Source organism: Indicator indicator, chromosome 17 (assembly GCF_027791375.1).
Source record: "Indicator indicator isolate 239-I01 chromosome 17, UM_Iind_1.1, whole genome shotgun sequence".
Classification (NCBI taxonomy): domain Eukaryota; kingdom Metazoa; phylum Chordata; class Aves; order Piciformes; family Indicatoridae; genus Indicator; species Indicator indicator.
The window spans coordinates 18,873,513-18,889,920 of NC_072026.1; the positions used below are offsets into that span (position 1 = coordinate 18,873,513).

Sequence of the window (16,408 nt, forward strand, 5' to 3'; positions counted from 1 at the left end):
GAGGAGAATAATGTAAGGAGGATTATATGGAGAGAAGTAACCTGCCCCGGCAGGACCTGAGAGTAAATCATATGTCTTAATTAACTCTTAGTTATTAGTTCTGGGCTCCCCAGTTCATGAAGGACAAGGAACTACTGGAGAGAGTTGAGCAGGGAGTCACTGAGATGCTGAGGGTACTAGAACATCTGCTGTTTGAGGAAAGGGTGAGAGACCTGGATCTTTTTAGCCTGGAGAAGAGGAGACTGAGAGGGGATCGCATCAATACTGGTCAATAAAGGGCGAGCGTCAGAAGGATGGGGCCAGACTCTTCTCAGTGGTGTCCAGTGACAGGACAAGGGGCAATGGACACAAACTGGAACACAGGATGTTCCATGTAAACATAAGGAAAAAAATTCTTCACTTTGAGAGTGCTGGAACACTAGACCAGGCTGCCCAGAGAGGTTGTGGAGTCTCTATAACTGGAAGCATTCCAAACCCACCTGGATGTGTTCCTTTGTGATGTACACTGGGTGATCCTGTGCTAGCAGGGGTGGTGGACTAGAAAACCTTCAGAGGCCCCTTCCAACCCCTGTCATTCTCTGGTTCTGTGTAACTCAGTTCTTTGCATCATGCATTTATCTATCATTTAGTGATGTGACTCCCACTTTCTCAAAAATTCTTTGTCATTTTCAAGCACCCTTTTCACAGCTCTATTTAAAAACGCACCTGCCAACCGTATGCTTGAAAAAGGCTCCAGCAGTGTAGACAGGAAATTCCGAATCCTTACCACAAATTAAATGTTGCCTTGTAATTACCAGAGACCAGAAGAGTACGCTTGATGCAGTTATGGGGTGATTAGCAAGTTTGGCAATCAGTTTTGCCTCCTCAATCTGTCGTTGCTCTCGATGTCCCAGCCCTCTCTTCCCTGCTAAGTTGTGCTTTCACTCCCCAGGTTAAAATGCTGAGCACAAGATGTAGTATTAAAGTTTAGGATAAGTGGCTCTCCAAGATGCACAGCTGGACTCCTGCCTCCTCCAAAGGGAAGAGGGACTAGACAACCCTCCTGCAGTTACACCCCATGTCTCTAAACCACTTACAGTGTTTTCCTCCTGAAAATAAGAAAGAGCTATCAGGGGCAGTCAGAAAAAAAAAAACTAAGATCTGAATATAAGAAAGACCTGAAAATAAGAAAAGGCTATCAGAGGCAGTCAGGGGAAAAAAAAAAACAAAACTAAGGTCTGAATGATTTCCCCTCTTTTCACGGCATTTGAAAGCCATTTTTGGACCTTCCATATCCCCAGGTTGAATGCTGTCTCTGTTTCCTTGCAGGCATCTTTCCCAGGGAACCTGCACTTGGTGATGGTTCTCCGTCCCACGGGGTTCTTCCAGCGCACCTTCACTGACATTGGATTTCGGTTCAGTCAGGAGGATTTTCTGCTCAAGTTACCGGTATGAGTGTGCAGAGATGTTGTGCCTGTGCATGACTGACTGGAGGCTGCCTCTGCACCTTGGGTAGGGGGATGACAGTTTCTCACTCTGCAGGTACCTACATGCAGAGTAACCTGAGCGTCTCTGGCAGAAATGCCCTATTTCCAGCAAACCTCTCTCCACCAAATCTCTCCTGTAGCATTTTTCAACACCTATGTGCACGGTTTGCTCCCCACAGATCATATCCATGCTAGTGGGTGGTGATCTTCTCTTCTGCATGCTTCTGTGGAGGATAAAACCATGCTTAGAAATGTGTTTAATGTCTGCAAAGTTAAGAGAAGTATCTAGTGAAGCATTTGCTATGAATTCCACCCATCCTCACCCCATTCATCTTGGTGTAATCTCCATACCAGCATCATGTTGGTATTTGTTCCTGAAAAAGCAACTGAAATGGTTTCATGCTCTCGAGTCAAAGCTTCCAAGACTTTTGAAGCCACCTTGATTTATAGAACATAATTAGAATAGTTGAAAGAAAAACCCCACACTTCTGGAATCTGAAGGTGACACAGTTACAAAAGCAGAAGACAAACCAATGTTTTCCTTTAGGAAATAATGTGATTGTCACAAACATTGTGTTTTTCACTCTCAAATGATTGTCAGTTGCATAGTTTTGAAAATTCCTGGCTTTTTGCAGAGCAGATCAAACCACACAAAATCTCATGGGTACATATTTCTGTGAAACTGGCTATTGCTTCATAACTTTTGAGGATGTACATATATTTTTTTCCCAGATTACTGGTCATCCCTTGCAGAAACCTGCATTACTTTTGCTTTCAGCTCTGTTCTACAGTCAGGTACTGCAGCATCTCACTATGCTTTGCATTTAAGGAAGAAAGCACCTGGGAGATTGATCAGTCTTGGCTTATAAAACCAGACAAAGACATCAAATAAAAGCCATATTAAGCCAAAAGTGTAAGAAGAAAATCATGCTGTCAAACAATGCTTAAAGCAAACCCATTTTTTTAGGTACATAAAAATATTAGTAGGCTTGAGGCAAGCTGGTCGAGAGAGGTTCTTCTCCTCCCCTGTTCTGCCCTGGTGAGGCTGCATCTGGATACTGTGTCCAGTTCTGGCTGCCCCAGTTCAAGAAGGACAGGGACTTGCTGGACAGGGTACAGCAAAGGTCTACAAAGATGCTGAGGGGACTGGAACATCTCTCTTATGAGGAAAGATGGAGAATTAGGTCTTTTTAATCTGGAAAAGAACAGATTGGGGGGGAATCTCAGAAATGCTGATCAACACTTAAGGGGTGGGTGTCAGGGAATGAGGCCAAGTCTTTTTTCACTGGTGCCCCATGACAGGACAAGGGGTAAAGGACACAAATTTGAACACAAAAAGTTACATCTAAACATGAGGAAGAGCTTCTTTAAGGTTGATGGAGCACTGGAACAGGCTGCCCAAAGAGGTGGTGGAGTCTCCATCTCCGGAATCATTCAAAACCTGCCTGAATATGTTCCTGTGTGACCTTCTTTAGGTGAACCTAAAGGCAGGAGGGTTTGACTCGATGATCTCTGATGGTCCCTTCAGCCCCTGCCAGTCTGTGATTCTGTGGTCTGTGTGTGACTTGGGTAGAAGGGATGATCAGCCCTCTGATGGTGCTGCCTTGTTTGCAGGTTGTTATGCTGAGCTCAGTTAGTGACCTGCTGACATACATTGATGAACACCAATTAACCCCCGAGTTTGGAGGCACCCTGGAGTACTGCCACAGCGAGTGGGTCATCTTCAGGACTGTGAGTACTGGGGCTGAGCACTGGGCTCTGGGCTGTTTGGGGTTGATTGAGGAAGGTTTTCTAAAAGTAAGGCATTGGGTAGCTGGAAGGAAGCCCTAATGCCAGCTACATTTCCTCAATCAAATCTGCAAAGGGGTCTAGTGGCATTGGATTTATCAGGGAACTGGGTGATTAACTCCATCAGGCTGCTTTGGAAACTGCTGCTGGAAGATCTGTCTTCTTAAGCCTTTACTGAAATGCCCTTAAAGGTTGAGTCAAAGTAGGCTTTCTTTTTTTTTTGATTAATGGTTGTTTTATCTCATTAATATCACAAATGTGTTTGTGAACCAGGACAATTAGACTGCTCTTTGCATATTGACTGAATGCAGACAATTCAGAAATTTACTTTTTTTTTTTCTTTAATATTGCCAAGAATCAGGCATTTAGTTTCCTGAGCTGTGCCTTGCCCTGTGTTTCTATGCAAACTCTTAGTTTCCAGGGGGACTTTCACCAGGTTGATGACAGGTTGGATTCTCAGTTACCTTCCCAAGAAATCTAATGAGAAATATACCAGGCACCCCTGTGCCTTTTGCCCTGCAACATCATCCACAGCAGCAGATGTGGAGTTCAGTATAAAGACAAAAGAACAAGACATTGTAGCTGGAACACCTCAAGCTGTTGCTTGTGCCATTGACTGTGTGCCAGTTTGCACTCATGCACTGCCAAATGAACAAATGTTCTCAATTTTTTGGTTCCTAGTTTTGTTCTTTTGCATGATGTGTTAAAAGTGATAATGGCATCGCTTTCACACTTGGAGACAAAAATGACAAAATGAGTGACACAAAATATGAATCTCAGAAGAGCAGAGTTTCTAGATCAAGCCTGCATAGGGTAGATGTGTCCATATTTAAAAATCTCTCAAAATTCCCTTGTGTGCTTGTAAAACGTTTCCTGAAAAATCCATGGAAAATTCCATGAAAAAAAAAAAAGAGAAAATATAGATCTGAGGGAACTGTGAGCAGGCCTGGGAGAGCCTCAGCTTGCCCTATGGTGTGAGAGACTTCTGGTGTCCAGGGCTCCTGCTGGCTGGCTGGGCTGTGCTGGGGAGGTATCAACAGCACTCATTTCTATCCCACTGTCTCCAGTTTGTCCCTGGCAGGCTGCTTAGCTCCTTCCTTTGTTCTCTTGCTGAAGCTGTAGATGAGGTGGCTGTGGTACCACGTTGCCTTGTAACCCACCATTTGGGCTTGCATAGCTGGAAACATCCATCATGAGAAGCCAAATACAGCTCCAAAGCCCTACTGTCTGGAGGTGGTTCCCAGTGTGGGTTAACCAGAGGAGAAAAATAGAAGAGGAATTAGAGGAATTTGTGCGGTGGCTTCTATAATAGATCTCCAAGATGAATCCTGTAGTGGCTTCTGCTGTAGATCTCCAAGATGAATCCTGTAGTGGCTTCTGCTGTAGATCTCCAAGATGAATCCTGTAGTGGCTTCTGCTGTAGATCTCCAAGATGTGTAGGAAAAAAATCTCAGAGTGCACAAGAACAGGCAGCAGAAAGCAAAGCATACCCAATACTATGCTTATTTAAGTCCCTGATAGGGATTCAGCCTGCACTAAAAGCCACCTGGCTGTGTGTTTGGTGGCCACTAGCTGATGTCCTGCAGCACATCAGCTCCATCTGCAGTGGACATCCCACCCAGCTCTCTCAAAGCAAGCTGCTAGGCTGCCCTGCAGATCTCATCCTCGGCCCTTCACCTTATCTTAATGAGCTGTAGGAACGCCCTGTGTCCCAGTCTGATTACAATTATCCTCTCCCACCAGGCAATAGAGAGTTTTGCGCTCACAGTGAAGGAAATTGCACAGATGTTGCAGTCCTTTGGCATGGAGCTGGCAGAGACTGAGCTTCCAGAGGACATGTACTCAATCGAGCGCATCCTGGCCCTGCGCACCGAGAAGTACTACCAGCTCAAGGTAGGGCTCAGCAGCAGCTCCAATGCCTGCTTCCAGCCCCTCCTCACACAGCAAGACGGGGTTTCTGGAGTCTGCCTGTTTGTTTGGTGCCCACTCCTCCTTCCCTCCCATGCATATGTATGTGCTGACAGCCAAAATAGAGCACAACGTGACTGTTTCTGTGTTACCCTTACGTTTGTCATCCACTCGAGCCAATTACCCTGCCAGCAGCCAGCAGACTGTCTCAGCTGCCACCTCGTTGCTGGCTGAAGAAGTTGGTGTCTGCAGTGTGCTCTTCCTGTGGGCTTTGCATGCCTGGGTGGTAGGTTTCATCACCTGGGTGTTTGTCCTCCCTGCACTTCACCCCAGTGGCTGGAGGAAACTGCACCAAAGATCATCAGCAGGTCTGGAGGGATGCTTTGTCCCCAGGTCCCTCCACATGATGCACCTTCAATGAGGGGACTTAAGGCAATGGTGCTGCAGAGCACCCAAGGTGAAGGTTTTGTGCAAGTGCATTGTGTGGAGCATTCATGATCATAGAATCATACAATGCTAGGGGTTGGATGGGACCTCTGGAGATCATCTAGTCCAGGCCCCCTGCTAAAGCTGGGTCTTCTAGAGCAGGTTGCATAGGTGACTTTTGAATGTGTCCAGAAAAGGACACTCCACAACCTCTCTGGGCAGCCTGCTCCAGAGCCCAGGCACACTGAAAGTAAACAAGTTTCTCCTTGAGTTCAAGTGAGATCTCCTCTGTTCTAGTTTGAACCTGTTGCCCCTTGTCCTGTCATGGGCCACCAGCGATGTGATGGGACCAGATGTAGTCCCTGTCTTTCTGTGAGGCTTTGTGTTCCCTCCTAAACAACACTTGTCTTTAATATTTTAAGACCTTTTTTTCCAACTATTTGTGATTGTGAATGATATTATAGGAGTTAGTGGAAGCTTTAGTGCAGCCAGCTGCTGCTGTACCAAACTGTTGTCTTTGCTGATCCTGCATCTTTCCGAGGACATTCTGGGTCTGTCCCCAAACCCTCACTTGAGAAACAATTCCTGTGTTAATAGCAGTGCTGAGTGGCTGAAGAGTGAGCTCCTTTGCTTTATGACTAGGTTCATTTACATAAATCAACGAAGTGCAACTGTGTTCATCTGTAGTCATTTGTCACGTGACAGTGAGTTCCCAGAAGGCTGCCTGTAAGAAATATGCAAATTGAGATCCAAAGTGTGCTGTGTGTAGGCATGAGTGTATGTGCCTATGTATAGAAAGTGTTACAGATCCTGCCAATAGTCTTTTATTCCTTCTTTGGCAGTGAAGAGCTCTGTAGTATAAACTAGCAGCTGTATGTAGTGCAGTGTGGTTTATGGACTGGAACCTCAGGCTTAGGACTTGGGTCACAACAACCCCATGGATGCCCCAGGCTTGGGGAAGAGTAGCTGGAAAGCTGCATGGCAAAAAAAGAACTTGGGGGTGTTGGTAAACAGCTGGATGGAGGTGAGCCAGCAGTGTGCTCAGGTGGCCAAGAAGGCCAACAGCATCCTGGTCTGGATCAAGGAACAGCATGGCTAGTAGGACCAGGGAAGTGACTGTGCTCCTGTACTCAGCACTGGTGAAGCTGCACCTCAAATACTGGGTTCAGTTTTGGGGTCCTCACTCCAAGAAGGACATTGAGGTGCTGTAGTGTGTCCTCCATGCAGCACAGGGCAATGAAGCTGGTGAAGGGTCTGTGAAGCATGGCTGAGGGAACAGGGATTCTTTAGTCTGGAAAAAAGGAGGCTGAGGAGAGACTTACCACTATATACAGCTTTCTGAAAGGAGGTTGGAGCCAGGTGGGTGTTGGTTTTTTCTCCTTAGTTACGAGTGATAAGGTGAGAGGAAATGGCCTCAAGTTGCACCAGGGGAGGCTTAGATTAGATATGAGGAGAAAATTCATCATGGAAAGGGTTCTCAAGCTGTGGAACAGGATGCCCATGGTAGTAGTGGAGGCACAATCCCTGACAGGATCTGAAAGATGTGTAGCTGTGGTCCTGAGGGACATGTTTTGCCAGCTTAATGGTTGAACTTGATGATCTTAAAGGTCTCTTCCAACCTTCTGTGATTCTGTGATGGTATGGCCAAAGTAGGGGGCAAATACTGGCTACACAGTGTAGCCCTGTGTGTGAAGCAGTCAGTAGTACACACATTGTGGAGAAATAAAACACCCCACGTGTTTTCATTTGCATATAAAGCACAGCAGCACTCACTGTAGGCATCTGTTGCTTTTAATGCCTTGTCTATCAATTTGAAGTATCAAACCCACTCTCTGGCTTATAACTGAAAGAAAGTCTGTTAGCTTTTTTCTTTTGTTCCTTCTAAGACCACAAAAGATGAAAGCAGATGAGAAAGTGTGCACAGATTGTGAGGACAGCAAGACATGGGAGCCTTGTCTCTCTCCTGACAACCCCCAGATTGGTACAGCCGATTCCTGCATTCAGATAATGACTCGATCAGAGGAATTTATGGAGCTGAGATACTTGAACAGAAGCAGCTGGTTGCAGACATAATGCAAAACTCACAGAAACTAATTAAACAGAGTAACCAAGAAATTAACCTCTTTGATATACTGAATGGGGGAAAAAAAAAAGTTAACACCTGTTTGGCAGTCAGGCTCCTCTGCTGTACGTATCATGGAAGGCTTTGAATGCAGAAGGGAATGTGGGGCTCTGGAGAGTGGGCCCCTCAATACAAGAAGGACATTGAGGTGCTGGACTATGTCCAGAGAAGGGCAACAAAGCTGGTGAAGGGTCTGGAGAGCAGGTCTTGTGTGGAGCAGCTGAGGAAGCTGGGGTTGTTCAGTCTAGAGAAAAGGAGGCTGAGGAGAGACCTTCTCGCTACAACGCCCTGAGAAGAGGTCAGAGCCAGGTAGAGTTTGGTCTCTTCTCCCTAGTAAGAAGTGATAGAATGGGAAGAAATGGCCTCAAGTTGCACCAGGGGAGGTTTAGTTTGGATACTAAGAAAAAGAGTGGTCAGGCATTGGAACAGGCTGCCCAGGGAGGTGGTGGAGTCACCATCCCTTGGAGGTGTTAAAAATGCAAAGACATGGCGCTTTGGGACATGGTTTGGTGGGCCTGGTGGTGTTAGGTCAGTCATGGGACTTGATGATCTTAGAGATCTTTTCCAGCTTCTATGGTTCTATGTAGGAGGATGAAATATCAGTCACCTGCAGTCTAAAGCATGCTGTATAATTCCTCCTCTCTTTTGAGTCTACTGTCAAAAGGAGATAGAGTTTTTGCCTTGCGCTCCTCTTCTGTGATGTTTTAGTGATGCAAAATGGTAGTGGACACTTTGTGTGTGGGAGAGGAGAAATTCCCATGGCTGTGTTCTGCTCTGGGCCTTCTGCCCTGAGGATGCTCTTATGTTTAGGCTGCTGTGAGCTGTCTGTGGCAGGCAGTGTTTAAGCAGGTCTGTACTTTCTGAATCTTCTCCCTGAAGTGGTTTTGCCTTTGTTTCTCTTATGATAGAAATCTGGCCACCTCCTAGGATGGGCTCTTATTCTTCCATAGCTGGATCTCCAACGGAGCTGTGCACAGATCTCTTCTTCCAGCTCAGTTCATCAGCCACTTCTTCCTTCTGACCTGTATTTGCTCTCTTTTTCTCTGAAAACAATTGACTAAATGCCCGTGTTTGCTTTGGGGCTGAGCCCAACGCAGCAGAGAGCACCTCAGCTGATACTAATGAACACACCCAGGATTTCAATTTTCTCTAAGTGGAGCTTACAGCAGAAGTGCTGACTTGCCTCTATACATAGAGGCTCTAGTAAGTGGTGCCCCATGCTTTCAAGCTCCAGCTTTGTCCCATTATGGGATGCTCCTCCTGAGATGACCTTGGTGGAAAAGCACAGCCTCCAAGCTACAGAAATACTTGCTTGAATACATGGACTTGTAGATAGAGATCTCATACAAACCTACTTACTCACCAAGAGGGACCTGTTGTAGTGCTGTCCTCCTGCCTTTTGGATCATTTAGTGGTCTGATGTTTTCATGTGTGCCAGTTTTGACCTGGCCTGGAGACCAGTTCATAGAATCATAGAATCAAGAAGGCTGGAAGAGACCTCAAGGATCATCGAGTCCAACCTGTCACCCTAAACCTCATGACTATCTAAACCATGGCACCAAGTGCCACGTCCAATCCCCTCTTGAACAGCTCCAGGGATGGTGACTCCACCACCTCCCTGGGCAGCCCATTCCAATGGCCAACCACTCTCTCTGTGAAGAACTTTCTCCTCACCTCCAGCCTAAACCTCCCCTGGCGCAGCTTGAGACTGTGTCCTCTTGTTCTGGTGCTGGTTGCCTGGGAGAAGAGACCAACCCCCTCCTGGCTACAACCTCCCTTCAGGTAGTTGTAGACAGCAATGAGGTCTCCCCTGAGCCTCCTCTTCTCCAGGCTAAACAGTCCCAGCTCCCTCAGCCTCTCCTCATAGGGCTTGTGCTCAAGGCCTCTCCCCAGCCTCGTTGCCCTTCTCTGGACATGCTCCAGCAATTCAACATCTTTCCTAAACTGAGGGGCCCAGAACTGGACACAGTACTCAAGGTGTGGCCTAACCAGTGCTGTGTACAGGGGTACAATGACCTCCCTGCTCCTGCTGGCCACACTATTCCTGATGCAGGCCAGGATGCCATTGGCTCTCTTGGCCACCTGGGCACACTGCTGGCTCATGTTCAGCTGCTGTCAGCCAGTACCCCCAGGTCCCTTTCTGCCTGGCTGCTCTCCAGCCACTCTGACCCCAGCCTGTAGCTCTGCATGGGGTTGTTGTGGCCAAAGTGCAGCACCCGGCTGGGTCAGCCTTCTGCAGCTCCAGGGCCTAACCCCATATTAAGGGGGCTGGAACATCTTCTGGGAGTCCTCTGGTCTGATGGATCCTGATTCTTCATTTCATACAAGGAAACCAAGGCAAGAAAATCACAAAATGAGTTGTCCTTACCTCATAAAAAGTAGCCTGAATCAGAATTTTTTTTTCCATTATGCAGGAAGATATTACAGCAGTCACAAAAGAAGGGAACTTGCTTTTGAGCAGTTTTGAAGAGCCTGACCTGGGGGAATGCAGTGAGGACCAAGAGCACGAGAGGCCTGGGGACTGGGAGACCGTGAATCGGTGAGTGTGCTGTGTTCCTAACTTGCTTGATTTTTGACTTGGAGCACCCAGCTTATTTGAGTGCAGAGGAGAGATGTATTAGTCAGGTCACTATCAAACAGCTAAAGACAAAATGAATTTTGCTCCAGACCCATCCAACTGCTTCTCTCAACTTTGAGCTGCTCCAGCGTTCTCACCTCACTGATACGATGAGGCAGTGGAGCAGATGCAGGATTGTCCCATGCCAGGCTCCAAGGGGAAGGGAGATGGCAATAAATGCTTCTAAGGTGCTGTCATCTGCAGTAATGATGTCATTAAAATTCTCTCTGAGGTCTTCACAAGTCATACATACACATCTGTTGTCTTCTCCTAAGAGCTTGGGTCCAGAAGCTCTGGATAAGCAATGTCTAAGGCTTATCTATCTCTGCTTATCCTCTCTTTGCAAATTGATCCAATCCTGTCTTTTTTGTGTGCTCAAGGTTACTTGGTCAGCTGCATGAGATGGAGACTGCTTTTGATGGCTTCTGGGAAAAACATCAGTTAAAAATGGAGCAATATTTGCAACTGTGGAAGTTTGAGCAAAGTTTTCAAGAGGTACGATCACATGCACTCCCATAAGCAGAAGGAAGAGTTGGAGATTAAAAGGAGGGGAGAGAAGTTTTTATGCTTTTTCCTTTGAGAATGTTTAATTTATGCTGCTGTTCCTTGACCCTGGCAGGTCCAGCTAGCTTGGGGGGACCACTGTGATTCCTCCTTCCAGAGCTAATTTAGGTATCATTGCCTTGTAGTCACAAAGATTTTTGCTGACAGAAGTATCTTTGAATTTAGAAATTAGTTCTTGGACACTAGTTTTATGATTGGATTTAGCAGTCTTAGCTAGAATGTGATTAATTTTGGTCTGAGAATGATTTTCTGCCTGTGCTTTGTAGCCTTTTGCAGCACTCTTCTCTGTGTCTAGGTCAAGAATGCCATTGAATTTTTAATGAGTCAGCAGGCGGAGCTGCCCGACACTGGTGACAGTGTTCCCCAAGTGAAGCAGAGGCTCAAGGACTTGGCTCATTTTGATGGTATGGCTCAGGTGAGATAATCTTTCACAGGAGGAGACACTAATGAAACACAAGAGGCATGTTCTGCATTTGTGGTAGGTGGTGTTTTCTGCAGCGTCCTGGTTCTGGTGCAATTTGTTGGTAAATGGCTGCACAAAAGGATTGATTTCGTGTCTCTGCTCTGCACAGCAGCACTATCATCACTCTGAAAGCCAGGAACAGGGTATTTAATTATCACAGTTAAAATAAATTGCTGAGCCACCGTGAAAATCCAGAACAGATAAATGTCTGAACATAGGGGAGGCGTGGGAGTTAATGAGCTGGAAGAAGAATTATTTATATGTTAAGTGCTTTAGCAGTGCTAATAGGCAGAGACTTGTTACCAGGCACATGGAGAAGCAAAAAAGTTGCTATCTTGATGTGCCTGTGATTTGAACATAGCATATGGATGAAGACTAAGAGATGTAGGGGAGAGAAGAATGAAGAGAGATGATTCACAGGAGCCCAACTGACTTATGTGACTTCTCTAAAGAGAAGTGCTTGGCCAGCAGGCCAGGGTCAGCAAAGAAATCCTGAGGGATCTGGATGTCACCCTCAGAAGCTTCTTTGACAATCAGAGCCCTAGGGGAAAAGCCTAAAGCTTTTTGACCATTTGGAAGGAATGTCTGTGTAGAGAGAGAGGAGGTACAAAAGACCAGGCAGAGAAGGTGCAGCAGGGACACGATCCCAACAGAAAGCCAATCCTGGAGGGGGTAGATGTAACCATTACACTGACCAAGATGTGCAGACAAGATAGTGTTCTCTGCAAAGGCTCTGGTTTGTATTAACTCCTCAAATTGCCTTTTGTGCTGATGAGCTTGGTGTGCCTAAACTGGACACCAGCTGCACTTACGTTTTTTTGTAAAGTGCAGTTCCTGGAGACAGCAGCAATACATTGCCAGCAGCCATTCACAGCATCTCTAGTTTGGTGCCATACTGTTTTCTTCTTCATCCCCTTTTTGGATGGCAAAAGTTCTTTTTCCCAGATGATGAGTGCCATTTCATCCTGTGTATAGCCACCCATTCTGGCTACTCCTAATGGCAATCATCCCCATGTGGACCTGAACTCTGGTAAGAGAAGGAAGTGCCTGTTGTTACAGGTAGATGCTTTGGCACTATTTCAGTCGGTGTGCAATCCACTCTCTTGCTTTCACTGAAGGATCTGATAGGGAAGGCTCAGGTGGTGATACTACATGGACACCAGCTCGCAGCGAATCATCACTACGCACTCAACTTGATCTGCCAGCAGTGCAATGAGCTGCGGCACCACTCCGATGTCTTGTCTGATGAGATCAAAAGGAAGCAGATGCGGCTGCAGAAGACCTTGGATCTTCATACCCGCCTTCAGCAGGTAGAGTTCAGAGACACACTGCCTTGAAAAGTGGATAATTAGCTTCTCCATGGGGTTAGCTTCTCTGCTTCTTAGCTGGAAGCATCTGCAATTTGCAGCTAGGCTTCAGCAGTTCGTGGTAGGGAAGTTTTCCCCACAGACTGGAGGTGTGAGTGCTTCACCCTTCACTCAGCTGGTTAAGTTAGCAAACAGATATCTGCTGGTGCTCTGAATAGTCAGCAGAAAGAGGTAGTCATCTCCAGAGGGCAGTTGAGAACACTGAAGTTCAGCTGCTGCTGTTGCTTGTGCTTTCCTGCTGCCTCCATGCATTAATGGACTTTGGAAGTTTTCATACCCAGTGCACCTGAGGCAAAGCTTTCAGATAAACTCCAGCCCTTCTTTGTCAGCAGTTTCCTAAGAGTGAACGTAGCTGACTGTACAAGAAGGTGACAGATTGGCAGATTGGTGCAGCTGCTGTGTGCTAGCGTGGAAGTGGAGTCCTGTGGCTCCAGCACTCGTTGATATCTTAATCAGCATCAAAAATTCATTTAGGGAAGTTTACAGTAATTATGCCAGAAGGCACATGACTGTAAGTTGCTTGAGGCCATTAAGAAAAGCAGTAAAGTTTGAACCTTTTCTATTCCACCGTTTTGGGGATTGGGGAACTTGAGTTTTCTCTCTATGTGCTCCATTTCAGTGTTGCACTCAAATGTGGGGATGGATGAATCCTCCACAATCTCTCCACTGCAGGGCAGTCTCCTCTCCTGGGCTGCTCACGGTCCTCCTTGGTGCTGGTGGTCTAGCCCCTGGCCTCTGCAGGAACACACCATGGTCCTGCTCTCTACAATCTCCATTGCTGTTCACAGCACTGGAAGTCATTCTTGGCTGCAGCATCTTCACATGCCTGTGCACACCACAGTTGTGTGAGTGCCAGCTGAAACCCAGCCTGGCTTCACCTATTACTTGTGCATGTTAAATGTAGAGCTACAAACTGCAATGCTGAATCTTAATTTTTCTACAACCATGACTACTGTTACTGTCATCATTCCTCACAGTCAGGTCTGCACTGAGCCAGGTGTTTATCTCAGGAAACCTGCATGTCTCATCATGAACTCAGTAGTGCCCCCTTCAGCTTTCTGAGGTGGATTAACAAAGATCTGCTTATCATTTGGTTCAGCTATGCACTGAGTAGTGCTTCTTTGCCAATTAAACCACTGGTTTTATGCAGCTACAAGTGGGAGCACAGCTTGGCTGGGTATGTTGAGGACTGCAGTCACCCTCCAGAAAAAATGTGGCCTTTCTACTTTCTAATCAAAGGAATAGCTGCTGAGATCTTCAGGACTACTAATTAGCTTCATGCTGAAAACAAAGATCTTGCCAGTGGTATTCCTCATGGGAATCTCGATTTAGTAGAGGTGCTGCTGGTGGGCTCACCCTGTGTTTGTCCTGTGCTGGTACCAGGCTCTGCAGTGTTGTGATGAAGGTGCCTACCTGCTTGCCAACCAGCAGATGGATAAGTGCCAGTCTAAAGAAGGTGCTCAGAAAGCTCTCCAGGACATAGAAAGGTTTCTTGAAAGCTCTTCAGCCTACTTAAACTATGATCCCCAAGCCCTACACTACGATTTTGAGTCAGTCTTAACATCAGAATTGAAGGTAAGCAACCTGTCCATTTCCTAGTTACACAAGTAAAAAGCAAGATGGGCTGTTGTGGTGGGCTTTAAAGTCCTCTGTTTTGGGTCAAAGTGCAAAATAATGGTAGTGGTTTGTTGACAGGAGTCTTTTTCACTCTCTGCAGTGCCAGATACAGTCAGTGCAGGTCAAGCTTGAAAACGTTCGAAGCATGTTTGAGAACCGTCAGTCTTGCTTCAAGAAGCTGCTGGATAAACACGTGAGGCCTGTCCAGTTAGTGGCCCCTCGGCCAGAAAATCCACCCAGATCAAAATCTCCATTGTTCTCTCCTAAACATGGTAAGATATTTTAAGTTTATGGTTATTTTCAGATGATAATTTTGCTTTGAGGCAGGAAGAGTAAGGCTAAAGGTAGGTTTTGAGAAACGCGAGCCAGCTGTGTGCCCAGGTGGCCAGGAAGGCCAACAGCATCCTGGCTTGGATCAGCAATAGTGTGGCCAGCAGGAGCAGGGCAGTCAGTGTCTCCCTGTACTCAGCACTGGTGAGGTCACACCTTGAATACTGGGTTCACTGCAAGAAGGACATTGAGGTGCTGGAGTGTGTCCAGAGAAGGACAGTGAAGCTGGTGGAGGATGTGGAGAACAGGTCTGGTGAGGAGCAGCTGAGGGAATTGGGGGCTGAAGGGAGACCTGGTTCTCTACAACTCCCTGAAAGGAGATCGGAGTGAGGTGGGTGTTGGTCTCTTCTCCCTAGTGACAAATGATACAATGACAGGGAATGGCCTCAGATTGCACCAGGAGAGGTTTAGGTTGGTTACTAGGAAAAAAGTCTCTGCTGAAAGAATGGTCAGGTATTGGAACAGGCTGCCCAGAGAAGTTCTGGATGCCTTCTCTCTGGAGGTGTTTCAAAGCCTGGTTGGATGAGGCCTTGAGCAACCTGGGCTAGTGGAAGCTTTTTCTGCCCATGGTTTGGATCTAGGTGGTATTTAAGGTCCTTTCCACCCCAAACCATTCTGATTCTATTTTCAGTTCTTCTCAGTGCAAAAGGAGAGCTGTAAACAATGCACACTTCCAGTTCTTCTTTCCTAGCATCTTGCTGGGCTGAAAATTGGTGAATTAGTGGTAGAGGGGAAAAGGGGAAGGTTTATAAATTTATTAGCATACTCTTCTCTGTGGCTGTCTTGAGCTGGAAGTGACATAAAGTTAGACTGATGTTTGCAAAAGGAGCTTGGAGAAAGCAGAGCTCAAATCTCATGAACAGAAATGAGCTGGGTGCTTAACTCCCTTTGATTCCTTGAGGATGTTTTCCTTAAATCCCAATTGTGGAATAATTACTGCCCATAAAGTACAGATTCTGGTTGAACTGAGGTCGCTGTGTCTTCTGCCCTGATTTGGGTAATGGGATGTTGCACAATATTAGCTTTCAATAATAACATTAAAACTTTCATTCTTGGCAGCCCTGTGTGTATCTCACTTTAAAAGCATTCCAAAGTAATATCCATGATTGTTAAGCTAGAGACATGCTAAGTTATGTGGGAATATTAAATTCTGCATAAAGCAGTTACTTCATGTTCAAACACAATTTTATTTTCTTTTTATGATGAATTAGTGAATATTGGTTACACTGAACTGCAGCAGTGTCATGCAAATGGTAAAAAGTGGCTCCAGCTTGGGCAGTGACTAATGTCAATAGCCAGGCTTCTGGAGGGATGGGAATGAAGCTAGATGCAGTGAGGGGACTTAAGCTACTCACCATGCAAGCCTGTGCAGCAAATAAATCCCAGACTTCCTCTTCCCAAGCTGATGCCATGTTCACTGGACCACACTGCCCCCTGAACCCCTTCCATCAATCAGGCAAAAATCTCTAAAGCTTCAAACCAGAGCATTGCCCATTTTACCTGACACCACTTCTCCAGCTTCCTAGAATCAGGAAAGTGTTAAGCAGGAATTATAGGCTTAAAGAGTAGGGGTAAATGTGTGGCTACCTTTGTGGGATGTTATGAAACCATCATCAATCAGCTGCACGTTTTTTCCAGCAAAGGCACTCAGCCACCTGCAAAGCACAGGTATCCTCCATTAATCCTCTTCCTGCAGGAGAAGATCAAGTGTGTTGAAATGAGCAAGCTGGGAAAGACAAA

At 46.3% G+C, this 16,408-nt stretch overlaps 1 protein-coding gene across 1 annotated transcript in view; it reads left to right on the forward strand.

Moving 5' to 3' along the window:
• Positions 1–16,408, forward strand: part of MCF2 (MCF.2 cell line derived transforming sequence) — a 51,507-nt gene that overhangs the window by 13,039 nt on the left and 22,060 nt on the right. The window contains exons 4-12 of the mRNA XM_054388422.1: positions 1,309–1,428; positions 3,081–3,197; positions 4,998–5,147; positions 10,125–10,249; positions 10,708–10,822; positions 11,187–11,306; positions 12,473–12,664; positions 14,105–14,296; positions 14,439–14,610. Coding sequence (XP_054244397.1) covers positions 1,309–1,428; positions 3,081–3,197; positions 4,998–5,147; positions 10,125–10,249; positions 10,708–10,822; positions 11,187–11,306; positions 12,473–12,664; positions 14,105–14,296; positions 14,439–14,610 — 1,303 coding nt within the window. The remainder of the gene's footprint in view (positions 1–1,308; positions 1,429–3,080; positions 3,198–4,997; positions 5,148–10,124; positions 10,250–10,707; positions 10,823–11,186; positions 11,307–12,472; positions 12,665–14,104; positions 14,297–14,438; positions 14,611–16,408) is intronic.